The 23,026-nt window shown below is 43.0% G+C and overlaps 1 protein-coding gene across 1 annotated transcript; it reads left to right on the top strand.

Moving 5' to 3' along the window:
• The first annotated feature begins 541 nt into the window (after positions 1-541).
• Positions 542-22,428, top strand: rab33a (RAB33A, member RAS oncogene family). The gene is given in 5 exon segments (XM_039813920.1): positions 542-1,952; positions 1,954-2,271; positions 10,464-10,604; positions 19,864-19,944; positions 20,485-22,428. Coding segments are annotated over 5 exon segments (864 nt in total). The 5' UTR covers positions 542-1,853; the 3' UTR covers positions 20,710-22,428.
• The last annotated feature ends 598 nt before the right edge of the window (positions 22,429-23,026 follow it).

Raw genomic sequence — 23,026 nt, 5'->3', positions numbered from 1 at the left:
AACAGTTAAAGGAGCACGCCGACTTATTGGGACTTTAGCTTATTCACCGTATCCCCCAGAGTTAGATAAGTCCATACATACTGGGAACTATATTCTCAGAAGGCGAAGCACTGCTACTTCTGCTACTTGGGCGGAGTGATTTGCTCGCAGCACCTGAGAAGCCCCATGGTGAGGAGCAGAGAGTAACAACGTTGCTTTTCAAGTGCTGCGCTAATCACTCCGCTCAAGTAGCAGTGCATTTGCCTTCTGAGAATATAGTTCCCAGTATGTATACAGTTAGAAGATGGCTGTGTCTCATGTGACCTTGTTATTTGTCCACGCTGTGATAATACAAATCACAATATGTAAATATGAAAATGTTGGCGTTATTTTGTCACTTATTGGGAGCAGTAGGCTAGATGGAGCCGGTTACCTCCAGGATCTGTGCTAAGCTAGGCTAGCGGTGGGTGAGCCAGACAGAGTTACAACACGCACGGAGATGAGAAGGGTACATATGGACTCATTTAACTCTGGGGAATACGCTGAATAAGCTAAAGTCCCAATATGTTGGTGTGTTCCTTTAATACTAGCCCTATTTCACTTTACAATACATATCCATCTGTTAACACTATCAATAGAATAATCCTTTCATGTAGTTACTTTGTCTGTGACTCTTAATAGCCTGCTTATAGCCACATGTAAGTCTTTATGATGTATGTAATCATCTTGTATCACTGTGTTGGTAAAATAGGGAACAGGAGTGTGCAATAGTGGAAGAATCATTGAGATCCTTTACCTAGGCTACATGAAAGTGTCAATACAACAATATATATATAAAAAATGTGTCATTACAAGTCAAAGTTCTGCTTTGTTATTACTGATGCATCAGAAGCTCCAAAGTTTAAATCTACATAAAAGACATGAAATGACAAGAAATTACAAATTAAATTTTCAATCTCCTGCTGTGTTCGTTTACCACCCAGTAACCCAGAGGTGGAGTGGGTTGTGATAACAATAATAATAATAATAATAATAATAATAATAATAATAATAATAATAATAATAATAAGTTATGCAGTTCTGCTTCACAAATTTGTATTAATTTGTTGGCCTCTAATCTTTCGTTTTGTTTTATTTGATCGTGTAAATGAAACCATCTAAGAACTCTGGGAAGAGAAATCATTCTTTGGTAGAACTGCGAACAACTCATGGACTAATCTAAAATATGACAAGGGGCCCCCAACAAAACACAGAAAATGACGTTTAATCTTCAACAATGTGTTGTATTTTATAAGCACATTGAATTCTTCTTTTTTTTTTAAATGTAAAAATCTAAATCTGAAAGTAAGTACAGCTGTCAGCTAAATATAGTGGAGTAGAGTACAAAATATCCCTCTGAAATGTACTGTAGTGGAATAGAAGTAAAAAGTAGCACAAAATGTAAACACTTAAGTTAAATGCACAAATAAATGCACTTAGTTAGGCTATTTTTTACCACTAGCCTACTAGTGTGACTCAAGTGTTCGAATAGTGACTTTAATGCAGTTAATGGGGTTTTATGGTAAAAATATGAACTTTATTATTTTACTTGTTTTGTTGATTCAGCATCTTACTGCCTAGGCTACTTTTCACTAGGACAAATCAAACGTATTGTCTATTATAACCTCTGATTGTCTTACAATGCCTCTCCCTTTAAGGCCACTCAGCTGCTGAAGGAGAGCGGCGTTGGTATTGTTGCATCTCTGGTCTCCTCCTTCCTTCCTCCCTTCCTCCTCCTTCCCCCTCCCTTCACTCATCCACCCATCCGTCCATCCGTCCACTCCCTCTCCTCTCCACACACGCACACCGATTTTCGCATCGCCTCCTCCGGCACAATGACCAACGATTCTCCGGAGGAGGAGACCCGAGCTCCGCGCGGCGGAGGAGGAGGAGGAGGAGGAGGAGGAGGAGGAGGAGGAGGAGGAGAAGGAGGAGGGAGGAGGGAAAGGAATCACACGAAGGAACCCAGCGGACGACAATGTGACCATCCTGACATCCTCCATGGATTTCCAAAGAGCCGGCCGGAGCCGAGCCAGCAGCAGCAGCAACGACGCCGCCTCGAGCATCACGTCCTCCCTGGAGCTGAGCATCCAGACGCGGATCTTTAAGATCATCGTCATCGGGGACTCCAACGTGGGCAAGACGTGCCTCACCTTCCGCTTCACCGGGGGGAGCTTCCCCGACAAGACCGAGGCCACCATCGGCGTGGATTTCAGGGAGAAGGCGGTGGAGATCGAAGGGGAGACTATCAAGGTAAGCAACACAAGGGGGCTGGATGTTGATCATTGGTGTTTCCTCACCACACACACACACACACACACACACACACACACACACACACACACACACACACACACACACACACACACACACACACACACACACACACACACACACACACACACACCCCTCCTCTTTTCTTTTTGTTGATCAGCTGCAGCTCAAAGTCTGCCAGTGGATCGCTGACACAGGGCCTTCCTTTTATCTCACTTTGTAACACTTTTCTTTGGGGATATATATATGTTTTTCTTCAAAATGTTGGTCTTTTTTAGACTACATTTTGGGGAAATGTAACACATTTTGACGTATGGTCTTTGTGTGTGAAAGGAAGGAAACAAAACAATGACTATATGTATCATGTATGGCCCAATGGCTATTTGGGGGACATATTTCTACGGAGAAATTATGTGTTTACAGGTTTAGCAATAGGTGTTTAAGTGTTTTTTAATTATTTATGTTAATTCAAGCTTAGCTGATACAGGCAAATTTGTTGCATGGAAAACAAATCCTTTCCGATCTAGTCTAATCCTGAGTAGATCTGAAAGGATTAGCGGATTAAATCAAACTTTTTAAGATTTCAAGCAAAAGCTTGAACATTACCTGGTTCTAGTTTGTCAATCATGAGGATTTGCTGCTTTTCTTTGTGTTATATGATTATGAAGTGAATATGTTTGGATTTAACAGCAATTTAAAGACGTCCGCTCGGACTCAGGGAGACTGTGGTGGCAATTTTCACTATTTTTACACATTTTTAATAACTTTATAACTTAATTTAACTTCATAATCAAGTAATAGAGAAGATTAGGCAGCTGAATCAATAATGAAAATACAGTGTAGTTGGAGCCCTAATTATAGGGTCCGTGTCCAGCCTTAACATCCCTGAGTTATTCAGTTTTAGAATTAAAATGAATAGGTGCAGCTATAAGCTGCAGGGTTAAATTTTCTTAGGTGACATTTACATGCATTTTGGTTTACACCTCGCATTCACACCCGAGCCCCTAAACCGGAGAAATTTTAAATCACTTCTGACCCCGTTTTGCTTTGGAATCTGCGGGGTTGTGTTTCAGTCTCAACGGCCGCAAACGGAGACCTTGGTCAACATTAACACTGATGCCAACGTTTCGCCGCCTGATTGGGTCTTATCAGTCATGGTGTCCCGTTCTCTGAGACTAAGCTACTAACATTACCATGGCAACTACCAACAACGGGAGGAGTAGGCTATACACCGTTTACACCGGCCCGCGTATGCCCAGTAGCTATACGAGAATGTTGATGCGATATGCGGTTTGGGTGTGTTAGTTTAAACGGAGAATATGCTGCGTTCCAGACACAATTTTTAGCCCGTAAGTTATGACTTCAAGTCACGACTCACGACTTGGTAGCGTTCCAGGCAAAGTTACGAGCTGGCTAGCTAAACATTGTGCCGTTGGCAATGTTCAGGTTAGGCTACCTAACGTTAACATTAGCTAGCGGCTACCTAACGTTGACGTTAGCTAGCGCTAGCTAATACTAGCGATTTCTAGTCTGCGACATATTTTGTGCTTCATTTAATAAACATAACCTTTAGTAGTACACAATCGTATGTGTATTGTTTTGATTACAATGTGCGGAATTACTTTACGTTGCCTATTTATGTCTAATTATTTATATTTCTCACCGTTAATCACTGGCGTCTGTACAGCATCAACGGGAGTCGCCGTTGTTTTTTATGTGTGTGACGTCACGGGTAGTAAGTTACAGGTTTGACTGCCGTTCCAGGGCACTTTCACAGGTAGAAGGTTGTGAAAACACGAGTTACGTGATGCCTGGAACGCAGCATTAGTTCTTCTACTGGAGCTAAAAACACTTGTGTGCACAGAGATCGCTTTTGGCTCAAAACTCCGCTTAAAAACCAAAATGTAGCAATGTCAATGTAGCCTTAAGTCTGCTAACAATTCACTCTTTTAAACCCTTAAATAAAATCAACCATCTAATGTTGTATTTTAGTGTATCACATATCATATCAGTCACAACAAAAATACACCCAAAAGCATTAGAAATGTAGGCCATAGTACTGTAATGGTATCCTGGTAAATGCTGAATTAAAGTTGAAAGATTTCCAACATTCTTTGTAGTAATGCTCATTGGCAGATGTAGCAACACCATTTTAAAGTTGTAGTTTGTAGTTTCTGTCGCCCCCCCTCCCCCCATTCCCCATTATGAACTGAGTAATGACAACAACAGTGCCGGCGGATCCACATGATACAAGCCTTCAAATGGTCGCGCACCACCCCCCACCCTTCCTCCACACAGTTGCTAGCAGCTTTTGTCCCGTCAAATCAAGGAGGACACATAGGATTAAAGAAAGCATGATGGACTCTTCAGAAGAGATATTTATCTCGTAGTTTTTATGTTCTCTTCGTCTCCGAAACTGCTGAACACTGCCGTCGTCCTTTCTCAGCGGTGACGTCAAACGCATCACTCGAGCTTCTGCGTGCGTATGTCGCCGGACTACGCTATTTCGTAAACAGCCGTACTGAGAAATCCAGAGAGAGTTGTGTGGAGCTGATAGTCTACATTAGCTTTGTAGCAACTCATTTGGCAATGGCTTGAATGTAACGGACGTTCATTTATATAAAATAGTGTATAATACCAGACTAGTTCAAATATGTGGACAAATAATGGTAGTAAAAATTGTAGTTTTCATAAGTTGAACATCTTTATTCATTCATTTGGATGACTTGTGACTAAATATGAGGCTTTTTTATTGAGATCTCTTCTTCTGTTGGGTTGTATAACTTCCCCCTCCTCACTTGGCCGGTTAGTGTGTGTGCAACCTCTACATCACACACACACACACACACACACACACACACACACACACACACACACACACCCTTCCCCCCTGTCTCAGTAGAACAGTCTGCAACCTCCAGATGCCCCCTAATGTTGACTCACAAACACTGTGTACCATGACACCCATTAGGTCAGCAGGTCTGAATTATTGATATTCTCTGAATACACATACAGTATGATCAGCAGTGTGAGAAAGTGTAAATGTATTTTTCATATGTTAATGGTACCTAACCTTTTACCATTTTCTTCACCATTAGCATCCAGCAAGGTTTCTGCCCTCAAAGCTGGCTGAATATAGCCTGGCTCCGCCCTCTTACGTACTTTCGCTCAATTTTCATTTTCCTTCAGTACTACGTTTGGGTTTGCAGTATATTCTTGGGTTTTCCCCGATAAAATTTTAACAGGTCCAATCAGCGAACAGAGGGAGTGGCTGAGAACGATGATGTTGAGGTTCGGTAACCTTCGGCGAGTTCTGTAATGGCGGTGGGAAAAGATGCGGTCCGTTGTGGCAACGCTGCCGAATATCCAGAAGTTAAAGCCCGAGAAAGAACAATTTTTGCTGAGTTTTGTTGGTGGCCATGATGTTGTGGCCCTCCTCCCCCACGGGGGTTCAGGAAAAGTTAGATTTTCCAGCTCGCTCCGTTAGTGGTGAAGGAGTTGGGTAAGGCGAATGCTAGCGATGCTAACCGATAGTTGTTGTCGTCTCCCCTCTTGTTAGCCTGGTCCTACCAGACAGTACGTAGGAGGGCGGATCCAGGCTACCAGAGTCTGCCACGATACCAATTTGATTCAATTCAGGGGCTTACGGCCAATATGAGAGGATACATACGCCCATTTAACACAATCAGTTACATTTGTATATATTTACAAAAACAACTCAAATATATATTTTTTTATTTCATTACTAAACTCTTCCAGACAATTCAATTAAAAACAAACTACTCTTTTTGATAAATAGAATAAATATAAAGTGGGAATTTCAAAATAAAGGCACATCTTAAAGATGACGATGCGATTTGTGAAAAAAGCATGCACAACAAAACAAAACATGCAAGAATTAAATCCCCCTTTCAATACCATGGATATAGAGCCACTCGGCAGGCCACACCAAAACAGTTATTTATGCACTCCAATGGAAAATAATCATTCAGCACAACATGGTGTCAACATAAAACACGGCGCTTTCAAGCTGGAGAGCGGAGTCACTTTGCGTCGAAAACAAAATACTTTCACAGAGGAAACGCTTGTTCGTTCCTCAGGAGTGTTTTAAAGGACAATTCCAGCGCAAAATGAACCTAGGGGTTAATAACACATGGGTACCGAGTTGACCGTTCTCTGGGATATGTTTTCATGCTAATCGAATGTGACCAGTTTTAGCGCAAACTGCTAATTAGCTTATAACGCTAGTCATCGGGGCATGGGTAAAGTAAAAAGAAATCGCTATTTCTATACCACTAAAAAGGCTCAAAATAGCACCACTCTTCCACGGTAGCATAATGAGGGTCCGAGCGGTACAGTTTTTATAAACTATCTTTTTAATAAACTGTCTGTACACTTAAAAAGTTCTCAATGCTTCGGTTTACATGTAGGTACCGTCATTATGCTACCGTGGAAGTATGGTGCTATTTTGAGCCTTGAATCATTCATCATCAGCCTTGAGATTTCTTTTTACTTTACCCGTGCCTAATTTGCGATTTGTGCTAAAACTGGTCACATTCGATTAGCATGAAAACATTCACCTATTATCCTATTAGCCTTATTTATATCTTTCTATGGCACTATAGACTGTTCACGTTACAGTGCTTTACTTAGTTTAAAAATACTTATATTTAAGGTAGGGTGACCAGACCGATTTTGAGTTGCCTGTCCCGAGTCCCGATAAAAGCCTGTCGGGACGCTAAAATGTCCCAGTTTACACCAACCACTATGAAATTGTCAGTGATTACATAGCCGACGTGATCTTATTATAGCCCGAGCATTAACTAAACCCATGTAGACACTTATAAAGCGTCCAGTGTATGATTTCAACGTGTGTGTGTGTGTGTGTGTGTGTGTGTGTGTGTGTGTGTGTGTGTGTGTCCAGAGGTTAAATTGGGCTGGAGCGCAGCGGAGCCTCCTCAGGTCCACAACACACCCTGCCGGAGCTCAGCTCTATCTCCTTCAGCACCAAATATTGTTATTCCACTTATTCCACTTATTATTTTTCATCTCCTGGCAAATACATGGCATATGAGACTAATTAACAAGACTACACAGAGCCACCCAGGCTACATGGAATTATTAGTCATAATAGGCTAGTTCGAGATGAACTGCGCCTTGCCTGTAAAGTGGACGAGAGCAGCCGTGCGCATAGTTAGGATTTCAAAAAAGATCCTAACTATCCCTTTCAGAGTATAACTGTCAGTGTGTTGGTTATTCTCGTTAAAACGTCCATGTTGTAGGACTTACACTGCAGCTTCAAGGGCTGCTTACAGCAAGCTGGAGTACTCTATGTATTTAGAGATATGACACTTTCGAGTAAAGGGTTTATTTTATCTTGTGTCATATAATTTGTGTCAACACTGGTGGTTGTATTGCGAGAACTGAAGCTTTACAAGCAGGCAGGTGTTCCAGACCCAGCAGGATCATTCATTGCCCGAGCTGAGACAGGAAGGTAAAACGCTGTGTGTTAACGTGTCATGTCATCCAGATGGTGATTTCATGGCCTCCACAGTGGACTCTCTCATTTTACAAACTAAACTACTTTAGTGGCGCAGTAGGGCTTTTAAAAAGGTTCTGAACCAACAACTTAAAATTTCAGTCACAGTTTATGTATAACAGGATAAATATATAATAAAAAAAAAAAAAATCTCTTAAAACTTAACTGTAGATCTAGCTGGGCGACTCCTTTTCCTCTCCAGTCCCCCAGGTGAATCAAAGTAGCTCACAGATTGGCAACGACAAATGTTATAAGCTGCAGAGGACTACAAATAGCAGAGCGCTAAGTATAGAAGTAAGGTGTCAAAATAATGTTAATGATTCTTAGGTTTGAGATCCATAGCTATTGGCAGATTCCTGGTCACATGCAGAGATTTAACAATGATTTTAGCTACATTTATTTTCAATTTTTTAGCATTTGGGCTGATTTTGAAAAGCACATAATAAATGATAAATAACCGAATATTGCTTTAAACTGGTGGCTTTAAAGGCATTTACACTGAATTTGGATCGCGAGTGTGGCTCCACGATCACAAAAACAGTGTAATCGAGAAAAACAATTATTTTGCACATTACGTCTTGTGTTCTGAATGAAAAAAAAGTTATTTTCACTGTTGATTTAACTGTTCCACTGTTTTTTTAAGATCAATAAATGCAAAATGTTTCCAAAAATCAATAAGTTATCGTCATTTCAATATTGACAAAAATTATTGTGATTATGATTTTTTCCATAATCGAGCAGCCCTACTGACAAGAGGTGTATTAAGTACATACAAATGCTTATTATGGATTCTGTTAGATCTATTTTGTGCGTTATCTTAACTTGCTGTCAAATATGGGGCACGCGGTGTTCAACAAAGAGCAAGCTTTGGTGTTAGGAGCTGTATTAAATGCAGAATTCAACATCTGATGCTAAATAGCCGGGCTTGTCCTTTCAAATGTTAATAGCAGATAACAGGCGCTTTTTCACCACAGGCCTGGGCTGAGCGTTGGCAGACGTCCATGTTGATGTACAAAGTGATACTGATTACACAGAGACATTCAGCAAGCAGACAATTTGAGTACAATATACAGCCTGGTATGTGACCGAGCATGAGCCATAAGTAATATTTACGCTGTCTGCATTCTGACATGGCTGAATTTCTTCTTTTTTTTGGGTGAAACCAATATCAGTTCTTCTCTTGTGCAGGGGGGGGGGAGATAAAGCTCACTTCCTTTTTGTCCCTCTGGTTAAATCAGAACCATGAAATGCTGAAATTAGGAAATGGTACGGCTGTAGAGAATCTCCACATGCGGCACAGGTGTACTGGCTGAGGCATACGGCTGAAATCTGACAGTACAATACCAGCTGTCGGATGCATCACTGGAAGCAAATGCTAGTATATTTAGCTAGATGAGTTAGCTGGTGAGTCGTCTTGGGATCTGACTCACAAGTTCCCACAAAATATTAAGTAAACTGAGAACAAGCAGTGGAAAAATGCATTCACTTATTTGACATTGTTGACCAGGTGGTGGATAACATTTTTAACATTTGATAAACGTGACCAGCCAGCCTTTATCCATTGAGACAATGGGTCCAAACGTAGTGTTTTATTTTGGTTTTAAACCCATAGGGTGCCATTGGGCGTGTGCCACTACATTTAATTTTGGCATACATCAAATGCCCTATACAGCACAGAGACATCGTAATGATTCAGCAGAAAAGCCCATGGTGCTATAGAGCAGTGCTCTCTTGAGTCAGGAATAGCTTAGCACTCTTTTCTGTTGACATGGTACAGTGCCATGTACTGGTTCTTGTAAGCTCTTATGGGCTTAGACAGCACATCGCCAGATCCATATTTGTCCTTGTCTTTTAGTTACTGAGATTAATAAAAGATGTATATGTAATAAGCTTGGATGTCTGGATTCTGTAGTCTTGCATTGCCAGATCTGTAAGCCCTGTAGAGTAAAGTCTGGCCGCATCACACATACATTCTAGGATAGGAAGAAGAAAAAAAAAAACACTCTGGGTTGTTTGCATTTCTTTAAACCAATCACAATCATCTTGGGCTGCGCCAAGTTCCAGATGTAGCGACAGTGGCTCTGCAAAATAGTCTCGGGAAGGAACTTGTTGACCTATTTAAATTAGCTGGATACATGGTTAAACGTAATTTGCCCTTACCAGTGTATCGCCGTGTGCATTCCGTCCATAGCAATCCCAAAAAGTCCCATTTAGAGAATAAATGCCGTAAACATTCTTTGTAAATCTTTACAATCATTCCCTGAACGAACCAAGCAGGCATGCCTTGTTGCACATTCCAAATTTTCTTCAAGACTTGCTCTTTTCAGCGTGTAGCTTTGCTATCTCGAAGGCTGTTGTTGTTTCCTGAAGCGAACAGAGTTTGAGAACGGCAACACACAGAGAGCAGAAGCGGAGAGGCATGGATGCCAGGCTTTATAACTGGAAATGTACTTCTGTTGATCCAGACTAGGATTCTGTAACTCTGCCGGCTGTTATTTCTCTGATATTCAAATCTAGAACTGCTCATGGTTTATGCCTAGCACCAAAATACACCAAAAATACAGCTCGTACGTAGATATTCACTTTTCCTCAGTCATATCAAAACACAGTCTGATGTTGTGTACCTCCACAGGTGCAGGTATGGGACACAGCAGGCCAGGAGCGCTTTCGTAAATCCATGGTGGAACACTACTACCGCAACGTCCACGCAGTGGTCTTTGTGTACGACGTCACCAAGATGACTTCCTTCCGCAACCTACAGACGTGGATAGAGGTTGGTGTAGAGGCCAAAGTACAATTCATAGCAATGTGAATAAGAATTAATGTTAAAGAAGTAAGTAATTTCATTTAGAAGTTCATGTAATGGTTAAAATGTTAAATAATACATAAAAAGTTAAAAGCATACTAGAATTCATGTTTTTATAGGATTTTGTACATCTTGGTAAAATAATGTACTGCCTCTTTAAGAACCGGCCAACTCCGGCTACGTTACGTTGATTTTCATTTTGTGATTCAGATCTTGAGAGCTGTGGAAGCGAACGGTTTTCTTACCTGTTAGCTGCTAACTTCTAGCTATTTCTATTAAGAATTTCCTTTTGTTTCATTAGCAACTACAATAAGTGTATTAGTCAGCTCACATTCCCTCTTGTAAATCGGAAACCAAGGAATAAAAACCGGAGATTTCATCTTTTATTTCAACAACGTTTCCAAAGTGGATTTATTGGACTGTGTTGCTGCGTTGCAATGGACATTGCAAATGGGATTAGCTGCTTGGAACAATGTTAGACGGTTATTAGCGTAAGCCATTGCATATCTCAAGATTTCAAACCTCTACATTAGTAAGAAAACCTGCTTGACATTGGACAACGAGCCTTTGGAGAGGTTTGTGGAAAACGGAACATGGGGACTGATCATGCGCCGTGCTCGTGGCTGGTGAGCGATAAGTGGATTATTAACGATCTCAACAAGTTCGTTGCTGCTGCGTGACTGTCGCAAGTGGAACCTGTAAAAAAAAAACGGACTGACTATCAAAGCAATCATGACGGAGACAGAAACAGAAGCCACGGTAAGCCTAACTGAGAAAAAACGAGTGGTTAAACCAACACCTAAAGCACTGGAATATGATCTGCAAACGAAAATAAGCTCCAGAAGAGCCATATTAGGACAACTTACTGAGAAAAGGAACGAATTGTATGCTTTAATGGATGATGATGCAAACGTGGAAATCATAGCAAAGGAATTGTTGGCCAAGTATGAAACACTGATAAAGGAATTCAGTGAAATAAATGCTGACGTTAAAGACAAACTCCGCCAGATTGAATGCATAGAGAATTTGAACGCAGATCAAAGGGATTGGTTTGAGCCAAGAAATAATGAACACAAAGAATTTGAGCAAGAAGTGAATGCATGGATACGGAATGCAATACTACGCAGAGAAGAAGCTAACAAGGTTAGTGAGCAGATACATCCTGAAGATAGTGTGTCAGTCACATCCAGGAACTCCAGAAAATCTAAGTCTGTTTCTGCTACTTCTGCAACATCGTCCGCTCGTGCTGCCGCTTAAAAGTTGAATTAGAGAGAGCGGCTCTGTTAGCCAAATCAGCCACATTGAAAAAAGACAGACTTTAGAGGAGCACGAGCTACAGCTCAAGGTTGAAAAAGAACAGTTGGAGCTGCAAGCAGGACTTCGCCGCCAACTGATGCACAATTAGCTGTGTTAAGAAAATACGAAAGTTCAGATGTGTCATGTAGAACCAAAGGCAGTAGAGTGGAAATATCGATGTCCGAGCCAAGGAAACGTGATGTCAGTCACAGTAAGAGAAGTGTAGCTAGCGTTGGAACTCCGGCATAGCTAGCACACTAGTGGAAGAGGCACAGACGTGATACCAGCTCATGTCACTTCAGATAATCACACAGACAACCTGGTTACCGTCATGCAACGGCAAAACGACATCACGGAAAGCCTAATAAAACCGCAAAGGTTATCTACATTGCCATCACCAAACATTCCAGTTTTCAAAGGGAGATCCACTAGAATATCGTCTCTTCATGAGAGCCTTTGAACATCGCGAAAGCAAGACAGAAAACAGCAAAGATCGGCTTTACTATTTAGAACGAGCACCGAATGGGCAGCCTAATGACTTAGTGCGCAGTTGTTTTCATATGGATCCAGATCAGGGTTACCCTGAAGCCAAGAGACTGCTAAAGGAACGCTTTGGTGATAAATATAAGATATCCATGGCATATCTTGACAAGGCTTTAAACTGGCCTGCCATTAAAGCAGATGACACCAAGGCACTTGAAGCATACGCCCTCTTTATGACAAACTGCAATAATGCAATGTCAGATCTGGAGTACTTAGAAGAGATGGAAAATGCTGCTAACATGCGCCACGATCATCTCAAAGCTCCCATACAGGCTGAGAGAGAGATTCAGGAGTGTGCCATAGACATTCAGAAAAAACAAGATCGGCGGGATAAAGTTCAAAGCAGCGTGTCATTTATCAACACACAGGCTGAAATGGCAGCACACCCCGTGTTTGGTGAAATCTCAGGACAAACAAAGCGCCAGACTGAACGGTCAAGTGGAAAGAAAAAAACATCACAACACTAGCCACTGAAGTAAAAGAACAGAAAGTTGAGAAATATGCCGCTGGTGCTGGAAACAAGAAAGTTCAAGAGAAGGGAACAAACATTAACAAAGCTTTCATGAAACCTTGTATCTTCTGTCAGGGAGATCATATCATGGAACAGTGCAAGAAACTCCAAAGAAAGCTGCACAAAGAAAAGCTTGAATTCCTTAAGAGCAAAGGACTTTGTTTCAGTTGTCTTATAGGAGGACACATGAGTAACGCCTGTGAAGAAAAGAAGAGCTGTCAGATATGCTCAGCGACACACCCTACACTCTTACACATAAAGCAGAAATCTAAAGACTTACCAAAAGGAAGAGGCTTGGCACAGGTGGAGCCTAAAGGGGAGTCTCCAAAGGAAGAGCAAACCATTGTCAGTGGATTTGTGGATGCAGGTGAAGCATGCTCTCAGACTGGGGTTGCGGGGTACAGGTAGTGTCCTCGCCATCCGTTCCTGTGAGAGTAAAGGCAAAGAAAGGCAACAAGGTGCTGACTTGTTATGCATTCATGGATCCAGGGAGTAATGCCTCTTTCTGCACTAAACACAAACTGACGACCTTCACCTGCAAAGGAAAAATGTGAACATCCTACTCACCACTATGGGAGACCCAAAAGACAGTCTCATGCAAAGCTGTATCAGACCTAGTAGTGAGTAGCCTAGAAGGTGATGACTTTATCGAGCTTACAGGTGTTTTCGCACAAGAGGTTATCCCCGCAAGTAGAGAGAACATTCCAACCCAAGAAGATGTGGATAGGTGGCCACATCTGAGAGGTGTACAAATTCCATCGATCAACGCGGACATCGGTCTTCTGATTGGGACTGATGTGGCAAAGGCTTTGGAGCCAAAAGAGGTAATCTGCAGTGTCAAGGATGGGCCGTATGCAGTACGCACAGCTTTGGGATGGACAGTAAACGGACCACTGCGTGAGAACATCAGAAGCTGGACAAAGAATGGATATCCGCATATCCAGATGAATCGGATCTCGGTGGCTCGACTCGAAGACTTGTGGACTCAGCAGTTCAAGTATGATTTTCCTGAGAATGCTCAAGGAGAGCAGTTAGAAATGTCTAAGGAAGACCAACTGTTCATGGACAGAGTCACCAAATCGGCAAAGCTGGTCAACGGCCACTACTCTATTGGTCTGCCGTTGAAGAACAAAGAGGTGAAAATGCCCAACAACAGAGCAATACAGGCAGAGCAACGGCTCAACATGAAAAAGAAGCTTCAGAGAAATCAGACATTCAAAGAAGACTATGTCAGCTTCATGAATGATATGATAAAGAATGGCTACGCTGTAAAGGTCCCAGATGAAGAACTAAAACGGAGGATGGAAAGGTGTGGTTTATTCCGCATCACGGTGTATACCACCCTAAGAAGCATAAAATGCGAGTGGTATTCGACTGTGGCGCTTCATATCAAGGAACCACACTCAATGAACAATTACTGCAAGGGCCTGACATGACAAGCAGTCTGGTTGGTGTCTTGTCTAGATTCCGTCAAGAGCGAGTTGCAGTCATGGCGGATGTGGAAGCGATGTTCCACCAGGTCAAAGTCCCACCAGAAGATGCTGACCTCCTCAGGTTTTTGTGGTGGCCGGACGGCGACACCTCAAAGGAGCTGCAAGAGTACAGAATGGAGGTACACTTATTCGGAGCCACCTCCTCACCAAGCTGCGCGAGTTATGCATTGAGAAGGTGTGCCGAGGACAACAAGAATATGTTTGGTGCAGCAGTGGCGGATACAGTCTTACATAATTTTTATGTAGACGATTGTTTGAGATCAGTTGCCACTGAGCAAGAAGCAGTCAGACTACTCAAAGACTTGAAGGCCATCTGTCAAACAGGAGGTTTTAGACTGACAAAATGGACAACGAACAATCGAAATGTGTTGTTAAACATTCCACCGGAGGACCGGGCAACAGAAGTCAAAGATCTCGATCTTGACCAGGATTCACTCGCCATCAAGAGAGCTTTGGGAGTACAGTGGTGTATCCGGTCAGATCAGTTCAAGTTCCACGTGCACATAGAGCAAAAGCCCCTCACCAGGAGAGGAATCCTGTCCACGATGAGTTCAGTCTACGACCCACTGGGAATGTTGTCGCCAGTCATACTGCCTGCTAGAAACATCCTGCAAGAATTATGTAGACTAAGAACAGGCTGGGATGACACTGTGCCAGAACATTTCGCACAACAATGGACAGAGTGGACTGAGGAACTTCAACAGCTCACTGACTTTGGAGTGGATCGGTGCTTTAAGCCACCTGAGTTTGGGAAAACAGTGCAAGCTCAGCTGCATCACTTTTGTGACGCGTGTGAAACAGGCTACGGTACTGTTACTTACTTAGTCCAGAAGAACAGTAGCAACCAAATTTTCTGCTCATTTGTCTTGGGAAAGGCAAGGGTTGCCCCTCTCAAACCACCAACTATCCCGCGGATGGAGCTGACGGCGGCTGCCTTAGCTGTGAAAGTGGACGTCATGCTGAAGAAAGAACTACAGTTGCCACTGTCTGATTCCAGGTTTTGGACGGACAGTACTGCCGTACTCAAGTACTTAGCAAATGAGAACATTAGATTTAAGACATTTGTGGCAAACAGGATTGCCATAATTCTGCAAGCATCAAAAGTGCAGCAATGGAGCTACGTCAGCACTCAGTTAAATCCTGCTGATTGCCTCCAGGGGGCAAAAAAGGTGAGTGTCTTCATGAAGAACGAAGTTTGGATTGCTGGGCCTGTCTTCCTCAGTAAACCTGAAAGGGAATGGCCAGACAAGCATGATCACCTGGAAGAGCCTCACGGCTGAAGATCCTGAGGTCAAGAAAGGCATACTTGTTAATGCTACAACAGCAGAAGAAAGCACTGATGCAATGCAACAACTAATTCAATACTATTCTTCATGGATACGCCTCAAGAAGGCTGTGGCGTGGCTCACACGACTCAAGGGAACCCTGATAAACCTGTCAAGGAAGAGAAAGGAGATGAACGGATTGTACAGTGATCAACAACGGGTGAACAGGGAGATGTTGAGCTACAAAAAAAGTCTCAAACAGACTTATCTGACCGTGGACAATCTGCGACAAGCTGAGATGGATATCATCAGCCATTGTCAGCAAGGTATGTTCCAGGAAGAGATATCTGCTCTTCAGAGAAAGGACTCCATCAAGAAGAGTAGTCGAATCTTCGGACTGAATCCACAACTTGAAAAGGGAATTCTTCGTGTTGGAGGGAGGCTCAGTCGAGCATCTATGCCAGCCGAAGCCAAGCACCCGATGATTCTGCCTAAGAACCATCGTGTGGCTAATCTGATTCTCCAGGATTCACATGAGCGGCTGGGACACAGTGGACGTAATCATGTCTTGTCTCATGTACGTCAAAAGTACTGGATTATTGATGCCCCCTCGTCGATCAGAAGAATGCTGTCACACTGTACTACCTGTCGAAGACAACATGGTGCATCAGGCACACAAATGATGGCGGATTTGCCAAGAAACAGAGTTATACCAGACGTTTTCACCAGAACTGGAGTGGATCTATTTGGGCCATTCAACATTAAGCGTGGAAGATCATCTGTAAAAAGATATGGGGTGATATTTACCTGCCTTGCTTGTCGTGCGGTCCACATAGAAATGGCAACATCATTGGAAACAGACTCCTTTATTCAAGCTCTTGCGTACGCGTTGCTAGAAGAGGTCAGGTGAAGGAGATGAGATCTGATAACGGGACCAACTTCGTTGGAGCTGATACATGAGCTCAGAAAGGCAATAAAGGAATGGAATACCTCACAAATCGAGAACAGCTTGCTCCAACGTGACATCAGATGGTTATTCAATCCACCATCCGGATCCCACCATGGAGGTGTGTGTGGGAAAGAATCATCCGCTCCATCAGGAAAATCATGGGAGCTACACTGAGAGAACAAAACTTGGATGAGGAAGGTCTTCAAACGTTCTTCTGTGAATGTGAAGCCATTCTGAATAGTAGGCCTATTACCATGCCTTCTAATGATGTTAATGATCTGGAAGCTCTTACCCCACAGCACTTACTCCTGCTAAAGACTAACCCCAACCTGCCACCAGGACTCTTCCATAAGGATGATACTTACGCGCGTAAAAGATGGAGGCAGGTCCAGTATATGGCGATCTGTTCTGGAGGCGTGGACCAAGGAATATCTGCCTCTACTCCAGAAGAGACAAAAATGGAACCATCCATCACGGAACTTCATCCCGGAGACGTAGTCTTGATTATCGACGAATCAGCCCCCAGGGGATCATGGCTGATGGGAAGAATCGTTAAGACTATGGAGGACGAGCATGGAGTGGTCCGCAAGGTTCGAGTCAAGACCAAACAGAAGAACTTGAGAGGCGGCGAAACTAAACTCTGCTTACTTCAGGAAGCAGTATGAGAAGGACTGTTACTGAGTTTTACTCAAAAGAAAGACATTTAAAGTTGTAATTGCTTCTAAATTAGAAGGCAATTAGGGGCCGGGTATGTAGAGGCCAAAGTACAATTCATAGCAATGTGAATAAGAATTAATGTTAAAGAAGTAAGTAATTTCATTTAGAAGTTCATGTAATGGTTAAAATGTTAAATAATACATAAAAAGTTAAAAGCATACTAGAATTCATGTTTTTATAGGATTTTGTACATCTTGGTAAAATAATGTACTGCCTCTTTAAGAACCGGCCAACTCCGGCTACGTTACGTTGATTTTCATTTTGTGATTCAGATCTTGAGAGCTGTGGAAGCGAACGGTTTTCTTACCTGTTAGCTGCTAACTTCTAGCTATTTCTATTAAGAATTTCCTTTTGTTTCATTAGCAACTACAATAAGTGTATTAGTCAGCTCACATTCCCTCTTGTAAATCGGAAACCAAGGAATAAAAACCGGAGATTTCATCTTTTATTTCAACAACGTTTCCAAAGTGGATTTATTGGACTGTGTTGCTGCGTTGCAATGGACATTGCAAATGGGATTAGCTGCTTGGAACAATGTTAGACGGTTATTAGCGTAAGCCATTGCATATCTCAAGATTTCAAACCTCTACAGTTGGTAACTGGCTCGGTACATTGCAGAACAATCATCAGCATCTCTCCAGTTTCCAGTGCTCCCACTGGTTCGTCCCCAAGACTATTTTATTAGGCTGACACTGTGATGTGTCATGTCGCAAAGCGTGGTTTGCATCTCTAATGCTAATGCTGCTACAATTTTAACCACTGCTGTGAGCATGTCAACAAAGAGGTGCACTGTGGCTTCACTTAGAAAATGAATTATCCAAAGTAGTTTGTGTAGTTGTGTATGTAGGAAAAATCGTTCCAATGTGTGCTAAAATACTGCTACTACTATTCCAACTTCCACTATGTCTGCCATTACCTCTACTGGCACTGTGGCTACTCTTCATTCTTATAATAATTACAACAGTCAGTCTTCAGTCACTACGCTTTGCATCAGTAGTAGAAATAGTAATAAAATGACTACTTGTTGTAGTAGTTGAATCAGTGGTAGTAGCAATAGTGGTATCAAAGTCATTGCACAGGACAAGTATTACCTGGGGGCCTCTAGTAATTTGAAATAATTACAGGGGTCATCTGTGATCTTAAGCCTGTGCGATCTGCCATGTCTGTGATTTGTCGAGTAAAAATGCCACTGCAAATGACCTACCATATTTCGCCAAACACAGAAGTTGTGTTATAATATTTTCCACCGGACTGCGCTGCGTTCCGCAGGCATAGCGACCCCCGCGAGCAATTGCTGCCATTCAAGTCAATACTTGATAATCCACCAGCACGCCACACTTTGCCATGTTCCATAGCTAAAATTCCAACATTTCTAAGACTTTTTTCAAAATTAGGCCCTATGTTCCCACATTTCCTTTTTCATAAATTTGTATCAGATTTAATCCCCCTAACCCTAACCCCTAACCCTAAAAAATGTTGTGAGGATAGGGCTTAAATTGAAGGGAAATGTCAGAATACAAGACCTAATTTTGAAAATGTCCTAGAAACGTGGGAACATAGGGCCTAATTTTAAGAAAAATCTTAGAAATGTGGGACCATTGGGCTATGGGAACATAGGGCTGACCCCTTATTTTCACCCGAGCCGCGGGCCGTTCGGACAGCCGGACAGGAAGTGAAACGGCGAGAGAATCCAGTCAGGCAAGACGTTCCGCGAGACGCTCCTGGTGTGGTATGGCGCATGACAGAGGACGGAACAAAACCGTGGCGCAGCCGCAACGCAGCACAGACGCGCATGGTGGAAAATCTGGCTTAGTCCTGTGCGAATATGCATTACCACTATATGCACTATGCAGCCATTTGCCACCGGGAGTTGATTTGGCCAAGTAGGACACATTGCACTGTAGCTGTCATAAATTCTAATTACAGACGGTAACGCTTTTTTTCCACTTACTTGCTCACATTTAGCCTGGTTGACACCAGACCCTTCTCAGTTGTAACTGAGAGTGGGTCTGGGAAAGGTTCATTGATAGCTCATTTCCAAAGGGGCGTCACCAACGGACGCCGCTCAAATGCCTCTGGGTGCAACTGGATAGTCCTTCAACCAATCAGACCAACGATCCGGGTGACGCTGCGCTTCGGTGGCCGTCATGTTAGGTCATGTTGAATGTTAACAAAAAGCTGCTCGCCGTTGCTGCGCTATCGTCGTCGTGTAAAGCCCGCCTCAACGGTTGTGATTGATGTAAAGCCCGCCTCAGCGGTTGTGATTGGTGCCTCGATTTTGGGGACATTGGAAATGGGTTTGAATGGGCTCTTCGCCAGACTGACTTGCGGAGCAAATCTCAAATTTGCCCGGAGGTTCGTCAGGGTTTACCCAGGCTAGCACATATTAGTGGTCACAAATCACATGAACCATGGCCACAGTTTACAAAGTGTAAATTCTGTTGTGTTCCAGGAGTGTAATGGCCACCGGGTGTCAGCATCAGTACCTCGAGTCCTGGTGGGAAACAAGTGTGACCTCGTGGAGCACATACAGGTGAGTGTACCCAAGCGAGGACCACAGCGCAATATAGTACTTAATTTACCTTCCTAGATTTAATTAGGGTTTCCAACCAGGGGCAGAGCTAGAAGACCGCCGAAATATGATTGCCCCCGCCACCACCACCATTGGGCTAGAGTGCTGTCAATCTGACAGTTGTGATTTCCATTGGATCAGACTACTGTCACTTGGCTGCCTGTAATGACAATTTTCCCAGCCCTTGTCACATGACCAATAACTGTTTCCATGATGACTATCCAAAATTCGGATACTATGGAACCAGCACTGGAATTGTTTTTAAAAAAAAGTGGCAGACTGAGAAAATGTGTATTGAATTTGCATATGCAATTCTATTATTTTAATAATGAATGTGATGTTTTATTTAGCAGAATTACATTGTGTTGTTCTAGCCTATCCAGTATTTCCTATATTTATAAGCAGATTTTCAATGCTGTATTCTGACTGATTATTGGTCCCCCCGTACCACCCCACTTAGAATCGCCCCCGTTTCCAACCAAACATTGTGTGCTCTCCCAGGTGCCCTCCAACATGGCGTTGAAGTTCGCCGACTCCCACAACATGCTGCTGTTTGAGACGTCGGCCAAGGACCCGAGGGAGAGTCAGAACGTCGACTCCATCTTCATGTCGATCGCCTGCCGCCTGAAGGCCCAGAAGTCCCTGCTCTACAGAGACGTGGAGAGAGAGGACGGGAGAGTCCGACTCACACAAGAGACTGAGACAAAGAGTAGTTGTCCTTGTTGAGGAAAAGGAGGAGTGGGAGGCATAATGGAAGGGGAAGAGAGAAGAGTAACTGTGCATGTGAAAAAAAAGGAGGAGGAGAGGGAGGATGGGAGAGTGAGTGTAAAAACAAGTCTTTTAAATTACGTGCAACTTTTCCGGTTTTGGAGGAGGAATGGGGCTGACACTAAAGAGCAATGTGTTTCAAGGAAGAGGATGGAGGAGGATAGGGTGGAGACAGAGGGTGCTGAAGATAGAGAGAAAAGAGAACAAAAGGGATTCATTAACCATTCAGAAATGAGTCGATGTTGCCTTTTAGACTACGGCGTAGTGTAGAAATGCTTCCATCTTTTCAAACGTAGACAGAAACTGAGTGAATATACTTTCAGCGTGCCCAGTGCACAGGCAACCAAAACACAAGAGATGAGTCATTTGGGGATTTACAACAAACAGTCTTGATGCGAGGCTGGTGTTTCTGTTCATGACAGCCATTACTAACAGCAACATTCTGGGGCAACGTATCTGAACATGGTCTCATTTTTTGTTGCCTTGTCCCGATTGATTTTCATCCACATCCTAGCTGAAAGCAGTATTTCACAACCTATGTCCACTGCCTTAAAAAAAGCTGCCTCTGTCTTGGTTTTAAGAACTCAGTCAGGCAAAAATAGCATAGAGGTTTCAAGTGGTTTAACCTACTCGGTGATGACTGAAGGACTCTTTTTTTCTTCTTTTTTTTTCGAATTTTCCGATATCTATCTGAGTCAATCCTTCAAGAGCAGGACAGTCGACTTCAAATCACTGTGAGATCATAAATACAAGGGATGCATCGGGAAACACTTCCTAGACAAACGTAATGTAGATAAAATATGGGGCAAAAAGAAATACCAGGTTAGCTCGAAGGACCTATTCAGGAAGACCTTGACAACAAGGTTTCCTGAAAAAAAAAAACCCGGAGCATCTAGGCTAGAGGTTGTCAGGCAGCGTGTCACATATTGATTTAGAGGCTGTAAAAGATCCTCTTACCCTCATGCAGGAGAAATGCACTCCGTCATCTAGCATCTAATCCTGACGTAAACATATCCCCTCTATGCTAACCTTCTGCCACAGTGGCTTATCCAGCTTTCCCTTTGTGCGCAAATGCAAAAACACCCAGTTTTTCTGGGTGACTTCAAGATAGCCAGTACAGGAGGCTGTTATCATGAACCATTCGTACATATAGTTACTAAAAGTAATGCACCGTAATTCGTATGTATTCCACAGATTTATTGCTGTGTGCACCACAGTAACTGCCGCTGTATAAGACTGCTCTGGTCCGCGTGGGGAGGAAGTCGGGGTGGATGGGTGGTCATAAAAAACATGGCTTTCAAGCGGGGGAGTGGAGTTCGTGTCCTGGGGAAGAAACACAGGACTTTCACCCAAGAAACGCGTGTTTTTGTCCTGGGAGTACTACTTTAAGGGACCGTTTTAATCCAAACCTGTATCTTATTTCAATTATTAACTAGTCATTTTGGTGCCTAAACTTAACCGCACAACGGTCCCTTTTTGGTCGACTAAACTTAACTGCAACAGCCTCTGAAATGACCGGGCACCTCGCGATGACCGGTACCCGCCTCCCAGTAATCTTTTCTTGGCCAAATGTAACTGTGAAGACCGCTAAACTTAAAGGAATACGCCACCGTTTGTTGAAATTATCACGGTCTACCCTGGCTGTAGATAGGTGGGCCAACGCATTTTTTGTCTCAGTGCAAGTAATTAGGTTGTTTTTTTGTCTTTTGTTGGCTCACTTTTACTCACAACATGCTAACCGGCAACATAGGATTCCATTCACTACGCTAAGCTAACTAGCGGCGGCGCTGCCGGTATTGCACCGGACTAAAACAATGCATGCACAAAAAATGCGTTGGCCCACCTATCTACAGCTAGGGGAGACCGTGATAAGCCCTATTTAAACAAACGGTGGCGTATCCCTTTAACTGTCGTGTGACCGGTCGTCACGTGACCGGCCCGGCGGTCGCCTAATTCCGTGGGATATCATACGAATTGGTGTGCATACGTTTTTGTACGATATCATGGGAAATCATTAGAATGCTGACATTCGCAGCAATTCTAAATATTCTGTAATGCACTTTTTTCAAAGTAAAAACCTTCTTTCTGTCTTAGATGATGTGCTCTCCACATCAATATCACTGCCTCCAGTCTCAGAGGGGACAGGAAACACGACAGAAAACTGTGACTCCCCCTGTATGCATAATGGATATATTTTTACTGCTACACATCCTGAGCCTGGGTGTGCGGTACGAGTGGACTTTTCAGCCTGGGGTCTGTATAAGGGAACGAGTCC

Source organism: Perca fluviatilis, chromosome 10 (genome assembly GCF_010015445.1).
Source record: "Perca fluviatilis chromosome 10, GENO_Pfluv_1.0, whole genome shotgun sequence".
In the NCBI taxonomy this organism is placed as follows: domain Eukaryota; kingdom Metazoa; phylum Chordata; class Actinopteri; order Perciformes; family Percidae; genus Perca; species Perca fluviatilis.
The sequence above is the reverse complement of the archived record's forward strand: the minus strand, read 5'-3'. Positions and strand labels throughout refer to the sequence as shown.